Here is a 20,451-nt window from a genome sequence, read left to right as displayed (position 1 = left end):
TTTCCCTCTTTTTTATTGAATACCCATTTTTTTCACGTAATTGTCCATTTGCCACCAATGTCTTTCCCTTGCAGGTATGCAGCAGTAGTTGCTGAGACAAACACATATATGACCTTGAAGTGACCTCTCTCTGTCGTTTGTGAGAGAAGCACAACTTGACTGACTTGATTTCTATTTCAGGCCATCACACAGCCCTTCCCGAGAGGGGTATTTTCTGTGTCATGAAGACATCTTGACTCAAAAGTCAAGAGTAAAGCCTTCCAATTTACAACTACAAAATATGAATATGAACGTAGTGTGTGAAACAAATTTTCAAATATATTAAAGTCGCGAAGAAACGTGCTTAATCATCTGTAGTAATTATGTGTTACATGAATATAATCACTGTACTACACTGCCTCAGATGACTGGTGATGCTAAAAGCCTTTTTATGGATATGTGAATCACATGATTAATACTTTTCAGCAGTCTGCAGTTAACTGTAGAGATACAAAGGCAGATATTCCTACCAATAAGACAAATTCAAAATTTTAATGTGAATTTTGGATGTCAGCTGCCTAACCCTTTACAATTTGCATAAAACTGGAGTATTTATGTCTGTGGTGATGTTTACATGTTGTAGGTGGAAAAGCCACTAATTTAAAGAAGGCTTTGTGAACTCCTTTTCCATTTTTCACAACAGATGGCAATGAAGGGCACATCTGCAGGCACTTCTGCTGATTTACTTCTTATGGTGTGTCTGTTGGGGAAGGGGGGGGGGGGCGGCGAAAAAACACCCCAGTATTTTTTATGCATTTATGTCATCTTACAGAGGTTGCTACATTCACACTGACCAGGAGGGCAAGGGCAGGTGAAGAGAACCAGGAAGGCACCAGAACATTTGAGAGAGGGTGGAGCATCTGAGTCAGACTATGACAGATAAAGGGAGAAAAAAAGGAAAAGAGTATTATTAACTATTATTAACCAGTAAGGAGGGGAGATTGTGGGTCCAAGAAAAGGAGACAAGAGAGGTGGGAACAGGGAGAGTTCAGGGAGAGAGTGGACCGAAAAAGGCAGAATACTCATGGGGATAAAAGGATGAGACAGAAAGAGACAGCGACAGAAAGAAAGAGACCCCTTATGTCAGTCTGAAGAGGCCACATGCTCTGTCTGACCTTTTCAAATTCACACCCCTCCACTCTCTGTGGCTCCCTCTAGCTTTTATTTTATTTTTTCCACTTATTTTCTTGCACAGATACTGTTAAGGGAGGACACTGGTTTTGACCCCTTACACTGCTGCACTCCAATAGCATCAACTTGGGGGAGGGGATGGTGGCAGGGGGATGGGGGGGGGGGGGGGGGGGAGTAACTTGTTAATTCTACTGTTGTTGTGAACCACACTGGATAAAAACAGTTGATGAGATGGTGTGACTAAAAAAAAAAAAAAACTGCCTGATTAAAAAAACCCTCTTGGCATCTGGCTGGTTGCCATGTCTGCTATATATTTTCTATGCACTGTATTTGATGGCATAATGACTTCATACTTAGCACTCTTACAGCCAGGTGAGGTCTTGGTTTTTTGTAAACTATTTCTCTCCTTATGTTTACATAGTTGAGTGAATGAATGAATTCCCCTCTGGTATTTATGAAGCAAATGAATTTCTAAGAATGAAAGTCACTAGTGTTTACGAGGTTGAGTAGCATTTGTTTTCTGAAGCTAAATCAATTTCAGATCAGGAGCATGCAATACTCACTTGTTTAAGTTTTTGTAATGTAAAAAAAAAACATTCACAGCTTGTATCCCCTAACAGATCATTTCCCTTAATCAGGCTGTTTAAAACTTAGATTGAAAACTATAGCAACGCTGCTCTCTGTGGGTCAGACCATGCAACTACGCTTTTTAATGTTGATACAGTCACAAAGTACAGATGAGACTGACACCAAAATATAGGTGTACTATTTCCCCCTGTGGGTTCTGTTTTCTTTCTTTTCTCAGTTTCATTAATAGTGATTATAGGGATAAAGCTTTTGATCTATAGAAAAAACATTTATTTGTACCTAAATGAATTTTGTTCATAAAAAATAAAGGCGCTTAGAGCTTTAATACAATACAGTGCTGATGTGGGAGGTATTCCAGCATAAAGAAATAGAAAACACAGCAACAAAACATATTGCTAGAATAAACCGCAACTGTACTCTCGCGATAGGCCAATAAATCTCGCGATACTTACGCGTCTCATTCGAGCAAAACTGGAGGGATTTCTATCCACGCAGCAAACAGCTAACAGAGCCGAGATAAGTTATCTGCTTTTAACCTGCTCCTCTTCACAGCTAAGTCAGCTTTAAGGTGAGGACATGCTTCAGAGGGAGACTCGAATACCGTTCATGCTAGCTGCTACTCTTGGGATTATCAGCTTTCTAGTATCTTCTGAACAGATCTAGCATCTAACCCGGTGGTTTTAGTTAAATTGAACTTATTGTTAACGCGTTATCTCCAGGTAACAGAAAGAAAAGGAAAAAGTTGATTCGTCTTAGCGACTATTAGTTTCTGTTTTTGGCTGCTAGATTATCTTGGATAACCTAGGCTGTTTGTGCTAACTGTTAGCACTACATAGCTAGCTTTTATTTAGCTAACGTTACCTGAATATAGCTAAGTTGACGTTAATGTGGTAAATCTGCCCTGTTATCAGGAGTTGTACTGTGTTCACATGATGTTTTAAATAATAAACAATTTCCCCTGTGTTTGTTTATGTCTGTCTGTAGACGTGTTCCAAATTAGTTGTGCTGGGAGGGGCATTTTGTTGAAGTGGTTTGGGTCCACTCATCCTCTTAGAGAGAAGGGTCACTGCAAACGAATACAAAGTGGTTCTGAGAGATCAATACCTGATGGATCACAATGACCCCATACTTAGGGACTGAAGGGTCTGAAGGTGCATCATGAAAACGATGAGTCATGAGCTGTGGCTTTTTCAGTAGCCAGATCTCAAACCAGCTGAACACCTGGGGAGTTTGTGAAGTGATGCGCTCTCCACCACCTCCACAGCTCCAGTAGAGTTCAGACACTAGTAGAATTAAGGCCGAGGCACACTGAAGCTGTACTGGTGACCTGGTGGTGATTCAACACCTTACTAAGACACCTGTCTCAGTCCCTTTGTAAACTTTAACCTTGTTACCTTCTGATTGAACATTAACAAGTGAAATATTTATGTTATGAAGTAACTATAATTATTTATTTTATTCTTTTGTGCAGTGCAAAACCAGATACTATTAAAATGGATTTAGACGATGACACTACTGTGTTCACAACCTTGAAGTCCTTCAATTCCTTCATCAGCCGCCCTGAACATCCACAGCAGGTGTCAGATCAGTTAACCAGAAGTGGAAATCTGCAGAGTCAGTACAAACGCAGCATGGAGGTATACATACACTGACAGGATCATCAGTAAATTTTATTGAGACAGAATTGACATGCAGCCACTTCACTGATTAATGTATCTACCCTTACAGTTGTTGGAAGCAGCTGAGAGGGTTCATTCTAAGAATCGGTTCCTTCAGTTGGACCAGGAGAAGAAGCAGATGGAGCTAAGTCACAAGCGAGCGCGATTTGAATTGGAGAAGGCTGCTTCAGACAGTGCACGAGACTTTGAGGTACAGCTTACATATCCTTACATATTCATGTATTACATACTAGTATATAGTGGCAAAGAGTTGCAGTATTACTGCACAGATATTTTTTCTTTCTCAGCACTTCCATACCCAGAGAATCTCAAATTAACTTTTAAGTGTCGGAGAAGACATTTGGCCAAATTTATTTCTCAACTTTTTATGATACAGCATGAGGTAGACCGTAATCAGGAACTTTTGGGAAGAATAAAAAAGTTGGAGGAAAGAGAGACTGAGGCAGCAAAGAACCTATCGGAGCAGGTGGAGGAAAATTGTGTTCTCCGGAAGAACGTGGAGGACCTGAACAAGAAACTGGAAGAGGGAGTTTCTAGAGTTAACACTGCTAATCAGGTACACGCACATGCAAACCTTCAAACGCATACTTACTCTGCTACTCTGATTATGTATGCTATCTTATGATTGCTCACTTTGTAATTTGTTCCCAGACCATCAGTTCCTTGAAGGATGAAATAAGAGAGCTGAAACAGAAGGTTCAAAACCAAGACTTGAATATGTCTGCACAAACCTTGGAAAACCAGGAACTGCAGGAACAGCTGGATTTACAGCGCAGGTATAGGCACATACAGAGCTGACACTTACCTAGATCTATTATATGCTAATGGTTAGTGAGCTGTATAGTACAAGATAAATGCTAACCACACACCTCTGTCTGATTACTATTATAATTAGGAAGTATCAGGAAGTGTCTCAGCTTTGCCAAAATCTCCAGGGTGCCCAGTCCTCCTGCTCAGAGCACATCATCAAGATTAAGGTAAAAAATTTGACCATATTTTTTTGTCTTGCTCAAAGTGAAATAATAACATCTCCACAGGAGATGGAAGTTGAAATTATTAGTCAGTAAATCAAGCAATGCATTATATATCAATCTTTTCTTCTGCTTATCTGCCTTTGCTGACGATGAGATGGAGACTTATTTCGCAACAGAGTAGTGTGCAATATACTGTGATTTATTATGATTTTTTTCCCTATCATTATGTTAAAGTTACATATAATATAGTACATTTACTTTTTTTGTTTCTGGCATCTGACTATAATTCATATTTAAAGAAATATATAAATATTATCTAGTCAAATAGTTTCATTCTAAAAGATGCTGATTTAGTGAAATGGTGTCCAGGGTACTGAGTGCTTTTGCAGTGCACTGAATACTGTTGGTATTACTTTTGGATAACTCCTTTCTTCACTTTTTGGTAGGAGTTGGAGAGACGTCTTGCCCTCCAGGAGCAAGACATTGCCATTGTGAAGACTGTTAAATCGGAGGTGGCCAGAGTTCCAGATTTGGAAAAAGAGTTGAAACGCCTCAGAGATGATAATGCCTTTCTCAGGTCAAATACATTTGAAAGTTTTTAGTGTCTTTCAAAGTTTAACCTTTCATTAGAATAGACAGGCTTTCATTTTTAAAGACCCCAGCCTAGTGCGACTGCACACTGCCTAAAAAGTTTCAATTTTTGACATTTCAGTGTTACCTGGGGTTATCATACCTCACACTGGCTGACAGTTACTTTAACTTGTATTGTTTTGTCCATGTTTGTACTCTGTGTATACAAGCACCAATTAAGAGAAAAGTAGTACCACATAAACAATGTTAATCTATACTGAGTACAGCAGCTGCTTTATTTAGCATTCACTAGATTAAGTAGTATTCTGACTTCACAAACATCCTTGTGATATGTATAACTCAATTTCCCTTTCATGCATCTAGGTCACTGCTGGGGTTCCTGACTGCCTGGTTGTGTAAACCCATTAACAGCTTTTAAAAAGTATTTTGTAGCTGACAAATGTGCCTTTAAAATGAGCCATAAACGCAATATCATGTGGAAAGTTAATATCATTCTCACTGATAACATCTATTAGCTACCCCCTACAATGCTAACATGTTGTAATTTGAAGCTGAAATAGAAAAAAAAAACTCATTAATTGCTTTTGCATCCTTTTACTGTAGCATGTTTGATCTGTTTAGAAAAAACTGCACTGTTTTTGTGCACTTAGATTAATGCAACACATTTTAATCCAATTTCCTGTGTGAACCAGATCATTTACAGTATATCTGTGTGCACAGACATGTTGCACAGTATGATGTTACTAGAGCTGAAATCAGGTTAGGGAGTCATGTCAGAGTGTGACATTATTTTATTATTAAAGTTATACTGTTTCTTCAAAATGCTAAGCTCAGAATTTCATTGTACATTTTGTTTTATTTTCAATCTGTTCACTCTTCCATTCAGGGAGAGCAGAGAGAATAGCAGCCTGTTGAAAGAGGAGGTGGAGGGCTTAAGGAAGAAGCTGGAGAGGATGGAGAAAACCAAAGAAGAATTAGTCAATATGGAATTGGAGAAAGAGGCAAGCACTATGTAGCTGTGAAATTCTGTTGTCCTTATAACTGATACCTGCTGGCCAAGGCTATTGCATGTTTTTGGCTGATTATGTAATGTACATTTTCTCATAATAATATAATGTACAGTGTGTGGTACTTGTGGCACATGGACAAACAAACCCTTTTGTTTCTTTACATTTTAGAGGCTGGCTGAGAAGCTCCAAGCATGGCAAAACCTGAGAGAGTCTACTGGACTCAACATAAGGTCAGGCTCATGCTGGCATGTGTGATTGAGGGACAGAAAAAAAACAAGTAGACAAGTGTGGGTGTTCATAAAATATGAAAAATGCCACCAGGTGGAGCTGTGGTCACTCCAAATAAATGTGCCTCATCACTGTGGATTGATTCCACTAACGTGTTTCGGCGTGTGTATGTTTGTTTTATACCTGCTTCTGTGTACGCTGGTTGTGTCTTAATGCATCTAGTCAAAACTGGTAATGAGAGAATGATTGCATGTTTCCTTGTGAGCAGTGGAGCAGATCTGACAGATTATAAACACTGCAGCCTTGTCCATCACATGCATGCATGCACACATGCACGCACACGCAAGTACCTTTTTCTCTGTGATTAACTCTGGGTGCGATGTAAACAGAATGCTAAATGAAACACATGCACACAGCATATCCACTTTGTTTTACGCTGTATGTGTGTGTGAGAGAAATGTGTGTTACACATTCCTACGTGGCAAAAAACAAAGTGTAGACACAATGTTAACTCTGAATTGAAATCTTTCCTCATGTAAGACTTCATTTAGACTTGGCAATGAGTTATGGGCCCTGACAGCAATTATGTTTACAGTTATTAAAAGACCAGGGAAGCTCACAGGGATGTAATATCAACCTCAGTTTAACATGGTGATTTGGCTGGGCTGTCCATCATTTTTCAAAAAATTTAAGTCTGACTAGAATGTCACCAAGGACTAAGTTGAAATTTTAAAACCCTTTACAGTTTACCAAATGTCTCCAATGTAAAATGTCAGGGGGGTCAGGATGTTGTTCTCCATACACACTCCTGTGATGTCGGAGCAAAGAAAAGCAAGAGTATTTCATTTATTTCATTTCATCTGTTCATCTTTATTACATTCAGTACAACGGTGCTGTGTGGAAATTCCTTTATTGATGCAGATTTGTGAGTTAGTGGGATATTGTGATTGTGTGAAGTCTTCTCAGCAGTCATTACTTAATATTTCAGATTGTTTTGAGTCTATCCAACTATATAATTGTTGGAGTTATTTCATGAGGAAGTTTAACATGAAATAAGTGAAACTGAACTTGGATTCATGCCCTTTTAGTGTTTCTTTGTATAGTTAAAAATGATAGGAAGTATCAACCAAGAAGAGAATTGATGGCACTGCACTGACAGAATGATAATATCAGAGTGCCATTAGTAATGTAATAGTGTCTGAATTAATGTTGACATCAAAACAGAGTTGCCTGTTTAGAGTGCTTCTTGTTTTGTCATTAAATGTGAAATATAATGGCTGCAGTGTTTTGGCGCACTAGTGTGTATTTGTGTTATTGATTTGTTAATTTTGCTGGCTAGTAGTCATTTCTCATATCGACAAGCTACTGATACTTGTGCAGTGATTTATTTTAGTTTACATATTGTAACTTTTTTTGTAGCTAGACATTTCAGAGTGGTTGCTGTTGGCATGAAAACATGTCATGAAATGGTTGCCGACATGTTGGGTAGTTAAGGAATTAAAGATTTGTTTTGTTTTTGTTTTTTGCCAGTCATTTGCAGTGTCAGATAAAAATAACTTTTGGATTGAGGTTAACCCATCCCAGCAACAATCAGTGTGGCTGATTGGTGGAGTAGACAATCCTAACTGCCACATCTTCAATTTGCCAACATTTGGCTGGTGTCTGGTATTTACTTCCTTCCCTTCTGTTACACTTTCTGATAACATTGTTCATGCTTATGTGTGCGTCCAGTAGTTAACAAATCAAAATAAAATGGACAGAAATGTAATGAAGATATATTTTTTTTCGAAATTGGGCTGTAATGTGGAACATTGTTGAAGGGACAATACATGGAGAGTTTTTCTGGAAATGGGTTTTCTTTTTAGGAACATTTTTACCAGCTGAAGACGGAATTGAAACTGCTTGGTGTATGTGTGTCAGGCTTTTCCCTGCTTATTTAAGTTCAGTGTCCGAGTATCTTTGGGTTAAGGCAGGAAACAAACTATTCCTGTGTTATTAGACTGAAAAATCTGTCAAATTATCAGACTAAAATCAATACATTCATTGACAGTGTAAATTATTCAGTGATGTACGACAATATGTAAAATAATGTCTGAGAAATATTTGACTTTCTTTTCTCTCGCTGCTCAGATCCTGCAGGCTATTGATTTTATTACTGTTAGAAATTGCATATTTTTGTCTTTTCTCCAACGTGATTTGGAAAGATATTAATGTCACCTGAATACATTTTGGTCAACTTTATATAAATATGAATATTTTAGAAAACAAAGATGGTATGCAACATGTGGTTTACTCCTAGATGATGACCTGAAATTTGTGACTTCTACAGAGATGGCTGGCTAATGAAATACAGCAGAACACAGAAACCAGCCTCTCATATAAGCTCAGGAGAAAGCTAATCCCTCTCTGCTCAGGGCAGTGTAGAATTACCCACTTTGGGTACCATAGTTATTCCATCATATGATTCATGAACTCATATTTTAGTCATAAGATTATTTCCATACCTAAAGCTCCAAATAGCTAAGCCCATAGTGGTGATAAATCCATGCCACCCAACGTTCACCTGGCATACTCTGATATTCCAGCCTTGATGTTAACGTCAACTACTCAGCCTTTCCTTTCCATAATTTGTTATTTAACTCAGTAGACTGCCAAATGTTGAAGCACATGCCAGGTCAACTCCCTGGGTACCACTAGCTTAAGTTTGATCATACCAGAATTCAGCAATGTTGCACTGATGGATTAGTTTCAAAGATTCACCTCACCAAAATACTTTAGTGTTAAGTGGCAGTATAGAACAAGCTGCATCACGTTTCAGTTATTTTTATGGTGCTAGGTGGTAGCAAAAGTAGGTTTTAGAGCTAAACTCCTGTGAGGTGTGCCCATTTCACAAGCTATAAAGAGATAATGGCTTTCATTTTTTTGACAGATCCATAGTCACACACAGCATTTGGAGTTTGCAGGTCATGTGGTGCATCTCTGTCAGAATATATGACCTTTTGCTTTCCCATTGTGTTTGTGTGTGTGTGTGTTTTGTAATCTGTCAATCTCTCCCATGGCGTGAATTTGTTTTGTAGATGTGTGACTGGTATTTAGCTCACTATCCTACTCTCATCTCTACCTCCACTGCTAATGTCATTTTGTGTACTAGCTCCCCGCTGGTCGACTAACAAAAGAGTATGGAAACGCTGTCTTTTTCGTCGTCTTTGTCCTTTCTGCTCTGTCATATTGATTTTTACACGTGTGTGTGCTAACTGTTCTTTGCTGTGTCTCTTTGTAGGAATCCAGAAGATCTGTCCAGGGAGGTGATTCAAATCCAACAGAGAGAAATTGCTCTGAAAGAGCAGAATTATGCCCTCAACAGCCGGTAAGACAGACAGACAGACACACACACACATACACAATCCCTCTCCCTGCCTTCAGACCCTTTTCTCTCATTCTGCCTGCCTTCCCGCATGCTTCTCTCCCCCTTGTATCTATTAGAGCATATCTCTGAGAAGTCCTTAATTGTCACAAAGTTAATTAAACTGGTCCTGATTCTGATAGCACTCCTGACAGTAACAACTGGTGTGTGTGTGTGTGTGTGTGTGTGTGTGTGTGTGTGTGTGTGTGTGTGTGTGTGTGTGTGTGTGTGTGTGTGTGTGTGTGTGTGTGTGTGTGTGTGTGTGTGTGTGTGTGTGTGCGTGTGTGTGTGTTTGAGAGGGAGAGACAGAGGGATTGTGAGTGAGAGACAGGGAATTCACTAATTAAACTTGTCCTGTTTCGGCAGAGGTGACATCTGTAGGGAGGATTGTGCACATGCTCTGGTATATTCATGCTACAGCTTAGTTCGGCTAAAGAAGCTTTCATTAGCTAACAAGCATCTCTCTTCTCCTAAGCGTAGTGGGCTCATTATGAAATATCAGAAAAAGCAGAATGGGAGAGTGGTGGGTGTGGGAGGGAATAGTGAAGGGAGCTTGTCGTGTAATTATTGTCCAATTGATCAGACTTGGCATGGACAGTTAGTGTAGAAATTATTTGGTGTCAGTTAGTGAGTATTGACTATGAATAGCTTTGTTCAGATTTTCTGAACATTCAGCACTAATCAAACGTTCTCGTTTTCCTTGTGCGCTTTCTCCTCTTTCACATCCTTGGGTCTCTACCCATTCATTTATTCTGATCTGTCAGGGTGAGGAGTGTGGAGCGCTCTGGGTCTGAGCTTCGTACAGAGCTGTCCCAGCAGCGCAGCAAGACTCTGGAGGAGCAGAAGAAGAGGGAGACACAGGACGCTCTTCTTCGTCGACTACAGAAGAGAGTGCTATTATTAACAAAGGTGTCTGACGCACACAAAAACTCAAAAAAGACATTCAAGTTTTCATACCTTGGCAATCTTCTCACCATCACCTAGTGTAATATTTTAAATTGAAACACTCAGGAAACAGTAGGCACTTGAATCTCAAGGCCACCACAGACTTCCTAATCTCCCCTTTACCCCTCTCCCTCTGATAGGTCGACAAATGTCATGTGACTACTCGATCTATTTGTCTTGCTTCACCTTGCTCTGCAGTTCGTGACTAGATGTCCCTGTGATATTGATTCCTCAGCTTGTGTAATTCCCTAGGTCAACATATTCTTTCTCTTAGTACACAAATCATACATATACACACTGACTCACCACAATAGCTAAGCAGAGCTAAAGTCATTCTGGATATATGAATTGGCCCAAGGTTGGGGTGTGAATGATTATTATTCATGCAGTCACAGTATGTTAAACAATGTCCATTGCAGTTTTAATTAAAAAAAAACAAACATTTTTTTTCTTATAAAGATAATTACTTAATAAAAACTATATATATATGTATATACATTGCTTGTCACCCAATATTCATTTTGTAAGATCTCCAGAAAAATACGGCATACTAATATTTTTTACTATCATCACACCTAATGTAGTCAAATACCATTTACGAAAAGCAAAAGTAAACTTTTTGTGCTAGGTTGTGCTAACGTCAGTGTCATATTCATTGAATAGATTGTAACAAATAAAACTGGAGAAAACTTCACATTTGAGAAGCTGCAACCAGTGAAGTGTCTGTTGCCCGTTAATTTTTTTTATTGATCAATTAGTCAATTAATTGTTTGAGCTCTAAGATACACAGAGCACCAGTTCCCCCTTGACTTGTGGGAATGAGTGTAGCCACACGCTAGCTCACAAATCCTGGTTGATTAAGTGCCTTGCTCAGCAGGCACCTCATGGTAGTTTTTAAATAAGTGGAGAGGAGAACATTATTCACTACACACACTCATATTTCCCTTTGTGAGGACAGTCATTGACATAATGCATTCCCTAGACCCTTACCCTAACCTTAACCATCACAACTAAATGGCTAAATTCAAACCTTACTCTAAACTTAACCTAAATCTAAAACCAAGTCTTAACACTCCAAAAATTATCTGAAGTTGTGAGGACTGGCCAAATTGTCACTCCAAGCCTCAAGGTGTCCACACAAGAATGTTATCAGACTAAAATGTGTCCACACAACCATTCTAGTGAAATGAATTCCTTCCTCTTTGCCATAAGGCTACGTCTTCTGGTGCCCTGCTTGCATGTTATGTTTGTTTTCTGGGATGGACTCGCTGACCCATTAGAGGCACAGTCACATCTTCACACAATAGATAAAACAGTTGACACAAAAGCAATTTTTAGAAAATAGATGGCGGTAACAGTAATGATAGTTTTATCACTCTGTCCTCCTGCTCTCTGTTTGTGTGTTTTTTTTTTTAAATGAGTTTTTATCAGAGTAGAGTTGACAGATTTTTTATTTAGATTGAGTGAACTTCATTGCACATTAATAAACAGTAAATAGCCAAAGGGCCTGCTGGTTAGGACTGACAGCATCCACATACACACTGACCTCTAAACGTGTGTGTACCTTTTTGTATTTACTTCTGTTCCCTCTGTCTTGCTGTTTTGTCATCTCCTCTACTTTCCGAGGTTCTCACAATATGTTTTAGGCATCTGTGTATTGTTGTATGACAGATGATGCCGCTTTAGTTTTAAAGTGAATAAAACTGAGTTAGGGATGATTCTACATGTAGCATTTTGAGGTTAATCACAGGAGAAATCAGATTAGTAATCTGATGACCAGTAATATGATTAACAAAACAAACCATAATTAGTAAATATGGTAGCACAGGAAGCACAAGGTGCTTTTAAGTCATTCTAAAAAGGTGATACAACTTAGCAATCAACATATTACATGGCATTAAGTGGTATTTATTGCTTTTATTTATTACCCGACTTGGACTCATGTACTTCCCCAAATTAGCCATGTTAATAATGTACTAATGAGCTTTCAAGTCTGAAACTCCAGGATGGTCCTGAGCAGTCAGGTTGTTTATGAGTGCTTTACTAAAAGCCTCAGAGCCACAACATGCTGCCTGCTTTGCTTTATAAATGCAGGGCAGAGCAGCACAGTGAAGGAGGGGGAGGAGACGCATCATTTTAACAGTCTTGACTGACAGCAAATTTGCATTAATAAACTGGCTGGTTGCCAGTTTTTACACAGATTAGATTATTCTCACTCATCATGTTGCCTGGCAACTATGCATATATTTACTATATAACAAATTAATTAAGTGTTTTATTCTTCACAGCTTCTGTTTTGGTCAAATGTTCTAATGTGTATTGGATGTTGCACTTTTAAGCTTGTATTTAAACCTGGTAATACTAATACTGTTAAAATTGTTTCATAAAATATTGTAATTTACACTGATAGAAAAATATTTTTGTCTGCTTGAAGCACTTTTGTAGATTTTTTTTTTTTTTTTTTTTTTTTTTTTTTTACTTTTGCCAAACTTTCTTGGATAGATGAGCATACATTGAAAAGAAGAATGTAACTTTGTTTTTACATGAAATGTCAGTTTGAATAACTAGACTGCGTCTACCCTCCCTGTATAAATGAACAAAAGCTGAAATTGAGTGTTGGGTAGAAACATGTAATAATTAAGAGGCAGTTACATAATTACTTTTTTTTTTGTGGTTTTGTTTTCTGAAAATTGACTTTTTTCCTTCTCAATCAATCTCACTCCTTTTTTTTTTTTTTTTTTTTTTTTTTTTTTGCCCTATTAGATGTTTCAGCGTGTGCCAAATATCTCACTTCCCTTTAGAGTCTTATTTGTTTTTGGAACCCTATGAATCCATGAATCAATGATTTGTGTGTTAGAAGAAACACACACACAAACATAAAGACTGTCAGAGACTCATGTGGTACTGGGGGACAGCATGCCAGTCTGAGTGACACTTGTGAAGATGTTGACTTGAGGAGGTTTTTATCCTCTCTTCTCTAAGAGAAGAAACTGCTTGGTGTGTTGATTTACTGGACAGGGTATGTGTTGAGGACATGTCTTTCATTTCAGTAGTTTAGAGGAGAAAAATTATATTTTGTAAATGATCTCACATCTTGAGTATGAGAGATGAAGCAGCATATTATATGCTTCATTTGCACAGATATTTCTGTCATTACTCTGATTCCCGTTTTTTGGTTTATTCTTTATACTTTGTCAAAGACATTTGTCTTTGATTACATGAGGAGAAATCTGCATGACTATAACCCTAAGCTTTTCATCATGGTGTTGATAGGAAAGGTGCAACTGCATCATACATCATCCCTCATTTAAAAAGGCACTTCACTGTCATATTAACATACCAAACAGCTTTACAAAAGTAAACTGACTAATCTGAAAAACATCGAGATTTGACAGTCTGTATATACATGCGCACAAACACAACATATCTGATAGCACAGAGTTCTGTAATCCCATGAGTTTCTTCTTTGGTGACATAAAAATTTGTAAGCTTACAGCAGGGTTTCTGTTTTGTCAGGTTATGTTAATATGTATGTGTGTTAACAGGAGCGTGATGGAATGCGTGCTATACTGGAGTCCTATGACAGCGAGCTGGCACCAAATGAGTACTCTCCTCAACTCAGCAAGCGGCTCAGAGAGGCAGAGGACATACTACTGAAGACACAGAACCATAATGCAGAGATGGAGGTGTGTGTGCACTCTAAGACAAGTTCGAAATTTCGCTTTATAGAATTCTGTAAGTTTATGTTAAAACTGACAAAGCAGCACTTGTGGTACAGGGCTGAGATAAAAACATATGGTATTTCTTCTGCTCCTCTTACATGTTCTGTTTCTGTCAAGTAACTTTGATTTTTTTTTTTTTGTATTTTTAATGCATGACTCCATTCGTGTTAATTTAGGCTCAGCTGTCCAAAGCACAGGAAGAGACGGGGACTCTGAAGTTGCAGCTACTAACAGTAAGTACACCTTTACACACACCTCTCACACACACCTCTCACACACACACGCTCCTACCTGTTACTCTTTGTGTTTTTGTATGTGAAATTCAAACCACACCTGTAACTAAAAAGCTAAAAACAGGTAAAAATGTAAATTTTGAAACCTTCATTAAAATTATAAAAACCTTAATTCTTCGTCATTGCAGACATTGTAATCTCCATTCGCCATTAGCAATTTGTCTCAGGTACCTTTTAGTCACAGCTGTTTAAACCTGTCCTTGCAGGTTTATTGTGAGCTAAAGACGCTGTAATGCCTCTGCCACTAACATGCTGACTAACAAGGTTCTTTTTTCCACTATGCCCAACAGTGACATTGGTCCCACACAGCATTTTGGATGGAAAGTGTTATTTAGCAGGTAGACGGGTATTCGCAATAAAAGTACATCATGCTAATTACTGTCTCCCTGTTCTTACTGTGCATCCTGACTGGGCTGACACAAATTGATGTAGAATATTGCTGACAAGATAATGTGGTCAATAAATGGCAATAACTAATATGTGACTGTTGCAAGATTAAATGGGTCAGTTCTGTGTTAGGGTTGCTGTGCAGAAACGTTTCAACAAAAATAGACTGCTTTAAATATGGTATGAAACCAGGATAAAGTAGAAAGTTGCCAGGTGCGCCTTTAACTCTCTTACACACTGCAACTTTTTGTGTCTTCTCTCGTTTTATGATCTCCTTTCGTTTCATGGGTCCTTGTTGCTGAGGAGACATCAACATAGCCATGGCAATGAGTACTGACGCGTGAAATCCACCTGTCTGGTATAGCAGTAATTACTTATCCGTCTTGGGAAGACTGGGGGTGAGGATGAGAGAGAGAGACAGACAGATGCTGTCAGAAAAAGAGGAAAATGGGTGTGCAAATGGAAATGAGGGATAATTGTAGAGGAGTGAGATCAGAAGGAAACCAAAACGCAGACTAAAAACAAGTACTGGCTGGGGGTGGGGATTGGAACATTGCGAAATGGAGAAGGAGTCAATGGACTAATGGTGTGTAAAGGATGTATCTGTTTGAATGTCTACCTCAAATACATTGCAGCACGCTATGATAGATTCTTCAGGGTTTATCTGCAAAAACTCTGCCAGGCACATGGCAGGCAGTCTGATGTTCATGCACCAGGCGCATTTTCTTCTGTCTGTCCAAGGTGGAGCTGGAACTAGAGTCTCTAAAGAAGCAGCAGGCCTCTGCTGCTGACAGCAGCTCTTTAGTGACCAAAGAGGAGGTCAACATACTCAGGTAATTAACACACACTGTACACACAGAAACATTTGCTACCAATTCAAAACCTGAGACATGAAAGAGTCATGTCTGTGCCCAGGGAATAGACAGGGTCTCTACTAAAAACTCTTTAGTTGGCATTTAGTTTTGGTAGTTAGATGGTATTATTAAGGTTTATCTGCATATTCTATTTGCACTTTCTCTACCCTTTTATTTGACTGATTTTTGTATTCTGAAGCACTTTGGTCAACTTTTACTTTAAAGTACTATATAAGTAATTTGATATACTTTGATTTTAGATGAACTCACAGACATTTCATGTTTCTCTTTGAGCAAAACTACAACTCAGTGAATAACCTATTGACTCATGTATACAGCCATTGTTCTTCCTGATAGGTATTAATACGGGTGAGTGAAAGTGTGTGTTCATCTGATTTTCAGGAAGAAAATTGAAGATTTAGAGGCAGAGCGACAGCGTTTGGAGGAGCAGAACAACATTCTTGAGATGAGACTGGAGAGGCACAACCTTCAGGTAGGCACCAAAACCTCCCTTCACCTGTTTTCTGTGATGGATTTACTCATCAGGCACAAAGGAACCAATTTAATAAGCCCAAAGGTAGCAGTCTATCCTGTGTGACACACTAGATTGATTCACACAAACACTTCCCATATCTGACAGTTTTTCATAGACAATTGGACCCAAGAGTCCCGCAGCGTCTCATGACAAAGTTGTAGAACCTGTTTCTGATTTCTAGTCCTCGTTTATTTGTTGAGGGGATTAGGGTGGGCAGAACAGTGGCAGGGAAAGAAATGCCTTATACATGCATGACTGTGGGCATCTAATTCAGCTGCTTTCATTTTGCAGATTTACTTAACTAACCCTGTCAGTTATACCTGATCCCTTCTCCTTTTTAAAGTGTGTGTCTGTGTGTCTTGTGTGTCTGTGTCTGTGTGTCTTTCATCTTAGGTCTTCTAACTCCCCTGACTCATACTGTGCCAAACTAAGCCTAAAAGGGCACTTTAATGAAACATGCATGGGCAAGCGTGTTGGTTCCTTTTAGCTGTAGGGTGAATGAAATCCTTGTGGTCTCAAGCATGACCACCACTTCTAAGGTAATTGACAGCCAAGTGTGTGTGCGCACAGGTTTCAAGGTTGCACAGTCAATGGATCAGGTCAGTTCTTAAGAGTTAATTTTTATGACTGAATCATGGTCTAATGCGTACAGAGAGACCTCTACATCAGCCTCTTCCAAATTATGAGTGAGTGAAAGGAGAAATGAATGACATGGATGATTAACAGAATTGACTGCTTGACCAACTATAGCATTTTTTTATTATACCAGCTTGCAGGTCAGATTCCTTTGTCATCATTTCCACCTTGTCTTTATGATTCAAGCATACTGATTAGTGTGAGTGTAAGGAGACTGCTTTACATGGACTCATGTTCAATCAAGAAGCACTCCTGGGATAGTCAGATTTATACACATATTGATTTGGTTATAGTTAATACCAGTTATCATTTTGAATTAAAACATAAACTTGACTTTTTGGATGAAACAATGACAGAGTAGATTTTAACAGAATGTCTCTCCTCTACTCTATACCTGTGAAAGAACAGTATCATCTGCTGTATCCTTTTCGACCCAAAATATCCCAAAATTCTTTGCACTCAGGTGACAAAAAGTGAAATGCTGAATCGGTGGATCTAGCCTGGGTTCACTTTTTCATGCAGGTTTAAGTAAAGGGTTTCAACTCATTCAAATAAAAAACAATACAGATTTTTAAATGTCTTAATAATCTTAAGTAGATGTCTTAATAATCTGGTGGTGCAGCATATCAATCTCCTCTAACAAAACGTAAAACAAATAAATATAATCAACATTTTTGGCTCCTTCATTAGCGATAATATTAATAAATTCTCCCATTATTAATAAATTCTCTCATCGAACTGCAACTATGAAGGTTGCTAGGTGGTACAAGTGGTGCTTTGTAACCCAATGGTAGGGGCGGGAACAGTTGGTGATGCAAATAGGAAATCCTTTGTAGACTAGGCTGTCTCATTTCAGTCCAGCCCATGGTCTACACTGTGTCAAAAAATGTTTAACTGAGAAGATGATGCCTTGCAGTGCATTCTCCCATAATCCTCTGCAGGTCTTTGCCTTCATGCTTTCTAAGGACTACCTCAATCACTTCTTTTGTGTCGGCAAACTGAAGTCTCAGGCTCTGCCACAGGGAGCTATCAGAGATTGTATGCATGGTATACAAAGCTATCAGCTCCACTAGTCAGTCCTATATCCCAATTGGCTGGCAAAGGGTGGTCTACCATAATAAATACTTGGCTGCTATTCTTCTTGCCATATTTGATCTAGGGTGAAGACACCAAGCTAGCATCCACTTGTCCCCTTTCTTTGGATCTATCATTGCTCTGTGGGACCATGAAGAAGCAAGTTAGTGATATTTACATCTTGTCTGTGCAACTTGTTGTGATGTATTTTACAGTATGGAATTTGAAGGTGAGCTTTCAGTCTTATTTCTTAAAAGTACCCAGCTCATGCTCACATGTGGACCTTGGAGCCCTTCAGCTGCAGCCTCACTAGTTGTTAGGACAGCATATTATTTTCCCAGTTTGTGTGTGTATCTGAGCTTAAATTGTAATTTTTATCACATGATACCAGATATTTGTTTCCTGAAGTAAGCCTTTTGGGAATAAACCCGTTACCAAACCAAACTTAGTACCAAGTGGATGCTGTTGCACTGCTACTACCTCTCCTATTTCCATCTTGAAGTTTCAGGCTTATGTCTGCTTTCCATCAGGCACCCGCTGACCTTCCTAGACTCTATTTAAATTACTGTCTACCAGGACTGCTGCTGCTAGGTGGTCATCTTTAAATTTTACCCATGCTGGAAAAACAACTTGTGTATCCACCCAGATTAATCCATGGTTCCCTCATTCACTTAGGGACAGGGGTACAGAACTTGAATGTCCATCATTGCCAGCCCATATCACAGAAGTAGGGCTTCTGTTATGTTTTGTTTATTTTTTTATTATTACTGTTCTTCATTGTATATAGTCTGATGCAGTCAGCTGCCTCCCTTCCCAAAGATTCCAAAGCAACCAGATATTATTTACAAACCAGCACTCAGAACATAAATACTAGGAACAGGAATCAACCTGTATTTCTGTAAAAGTAGTTTCAGTAAAAACTGTTGACACTGAGGTCTGTACATTATCTAGAGTAGCCAGGAGGCTTTTTTCTGGAAAGATGTGGTTGTGTTGCTTTTTCCTTCCTCCAATCATTGAACTCCACAGATGAGACTGTTGTTTTGTTTTTTGTTTTTTTTTTTACCTCTGCTGTATTGGGTAATGCCAAAAACCCTAAATATCAAAATCTATATAGCCAGTGCCATGTAGTGATTTGGCTGAACAAAAACCTTTAATTCCTATATGTGCAATTTCCTCAGTACAAATATGGACTGTTTATGGAAGAGATAAAAAACAATACCATGCAGCCTGGTTTTAGCAGGTCATGTAAAAAATGTTTGTGCATTTTAAATTTTTTTTTTTTTTTTTTTTTTTGTTTATACTCCCCTCTGCTTTCATATTCATGTACCTTCCCTCACTAATAGTCTGTCATATGTTCCATCAGTGCCCCCTGTTTTTGGCACGGTGTTGAGTATCTAAGTGGATGTTTAAGGGTGGTTCGTACAGGCATGATTTAAAAGTAGATATTCCTGGCACTTTTATTCCCCTGTCCGTCTCTTTCTTTATGATCCGAACTCTTGCTCTGTTGCTCTTTCTTCCTGCCTCTTGCTATTTTTTTTCAGTCAGACTCTGCTCCTTGGTATTAGATGTTATGTTATTGTTGTTCTATGGATGAGATATGTAGCCTTGGGCAGTTAGAATGGCACTACACTTTGCACTGTAAATACTGTGGAGAGATAGGTACGAGAGAAGGCAGCATATATGCATGTAAATACAAACAGAAAGGCCAACTAAAATACTTTGACATAAAGCAGTTTCCTCACATTGGACAGTTTTCCCTTGTTGCAGCAGTGGAAAAAATTGTTTATAACCATGTTTTGCACCATTTTGTCTTTTCATGTAGATGTTGAGTGAAATGTAATTAAAAACACATCTAAATTTGATGGTCATTGTGCCTGTTTGTGAGAATCCTTAGATTTCATGTTTTTCTTTCAATGAATCATATTTGTATTCAATTTTCTTCAGTTTCTAGTACCATGTTTTTTGGCACAGATGGTGAAATGACTCAAGACAAGAGGATGACCTTTTCTCCATTATCTCATTTTTAATTTGATTTCTAAAGAGGTTTCAACCAGTTACAAATCATTATGCTGTTTCTTGGCTTACTCTGAAAGTGATGAGCTTTAATACTTTTGTTTTAGCCATTGAGCACTTCATGAAACCTTTTCCTCTCAGCTTATCCCAGGCATCCATAAAGTAGAATATGAATTCAACAGCCAAATGAAGCTAATTTTCTGTAGCTTGCCCTAATTTTAAGCGTCTATGTTTGAAAGAGGCTTTTTGACAGTACGTAGCTGTTGGCTGCATTTTTAAGAACTTTATTCTTCTTTGGTTCTGGGTTTGCAGTTCTAATCTACATATGTCTCGCACTGTCTGGCTCTCT

The 20,451-nt window shown here is 38.6% G+C and overlaps 1 protein-coding gene across 5 annotated transcripts in view; it reads left to right on the top strand.

Moving 5' to 3' along the window:
* Positions 1 to 2,212: 2,212 nt before the first annotated feature.
* mad1l1 (mitotic arrest deficient 1 like 1) overlaps positions 2,213 to 20,451 on the top strand; it is a 42,702-nt gene continuing 24,463 nt past the window's right edge. For 2 of the 5 annotated variants that reach the window (XM_026302697.1, XM_026302696.1), the window contains exons 1-14: positions 3,252 to 3,395; positions 3,487 to 3,627; positions 3,814 to 3,993; positions 4,089 to 4,213; positions 4,333 to 4,414; positions 4,858 to 4,988; positions 5,889 to 6,003; positions 6,181 to 6,242; positions 9,521 to 9,607; positions 10,408 to 10,552; positions 14,134 to 14,274; positions 14,487 to 14,543; positions 15,732 to 15,823; positions 16,247 to 16,337. In XM_026302697.1, coding sequence (XP_026158482.1) covers positions 3,252 to 3,395; positions 3,487 to 3,627; positions 3,814 to 3,993; positions 4,089 to 4,213; positions 4,333 to 4,414; positions 4,858 to 4,988; positions 5,889 to 6,003; positions 6,181 to 6,242; positions 9,521 to 9,607; positions 10,408 to 10,552; positions 14,134 to 14,274; positions 14,487 to 14,543; positions 15,732 to 15,823; positions 16,247 to 16,337 — 1,593 coding nt within the window. Of the gene's footprint in view, positions 2,327 to 3,229; positions 3,396 to 3,486; positions 3,628 to 3,813; positions 3,994 to 4,088; positions 4,214 to 4,332; positions 4,415 to 4,857; positions 4,989 to 5,888; positions 6,004 to 6,180; positions 6,243 to 9,520; positions 9,608 to 10,407; positions 10,553 to 14,133; positions 14,275 to 14,486; positions 14,544 to 15,731; positions 15,824 to 16,246; positions 16,338 to 18,174; positions 19,099 to 20,451 lie in introns of those variants that run through there. The other 3 variants (XM_026302699.2, XM_026302695.1, XM_026302698.1) reach the window with 3 other exon arrangements.

Source organism: Mastacembelus armatus, chromosome 1 (genome assembly GCF_900324485.2).
Source record: "Mastacembelus armatus chromosome 1, fMasArm1.2, whole genome shotgun sequence".
In the NCBI taxonomy this organism is placed as follows: Eukaryota; Metazoa; Chordata; class Actinopteri; order Synbranchiformes; family Mastacembelidae; genus Mastacembelus; species Mastacembelus armatus.
This window is presented reverse-complemented; position numbering and strand designations above follow the sequence as displayed.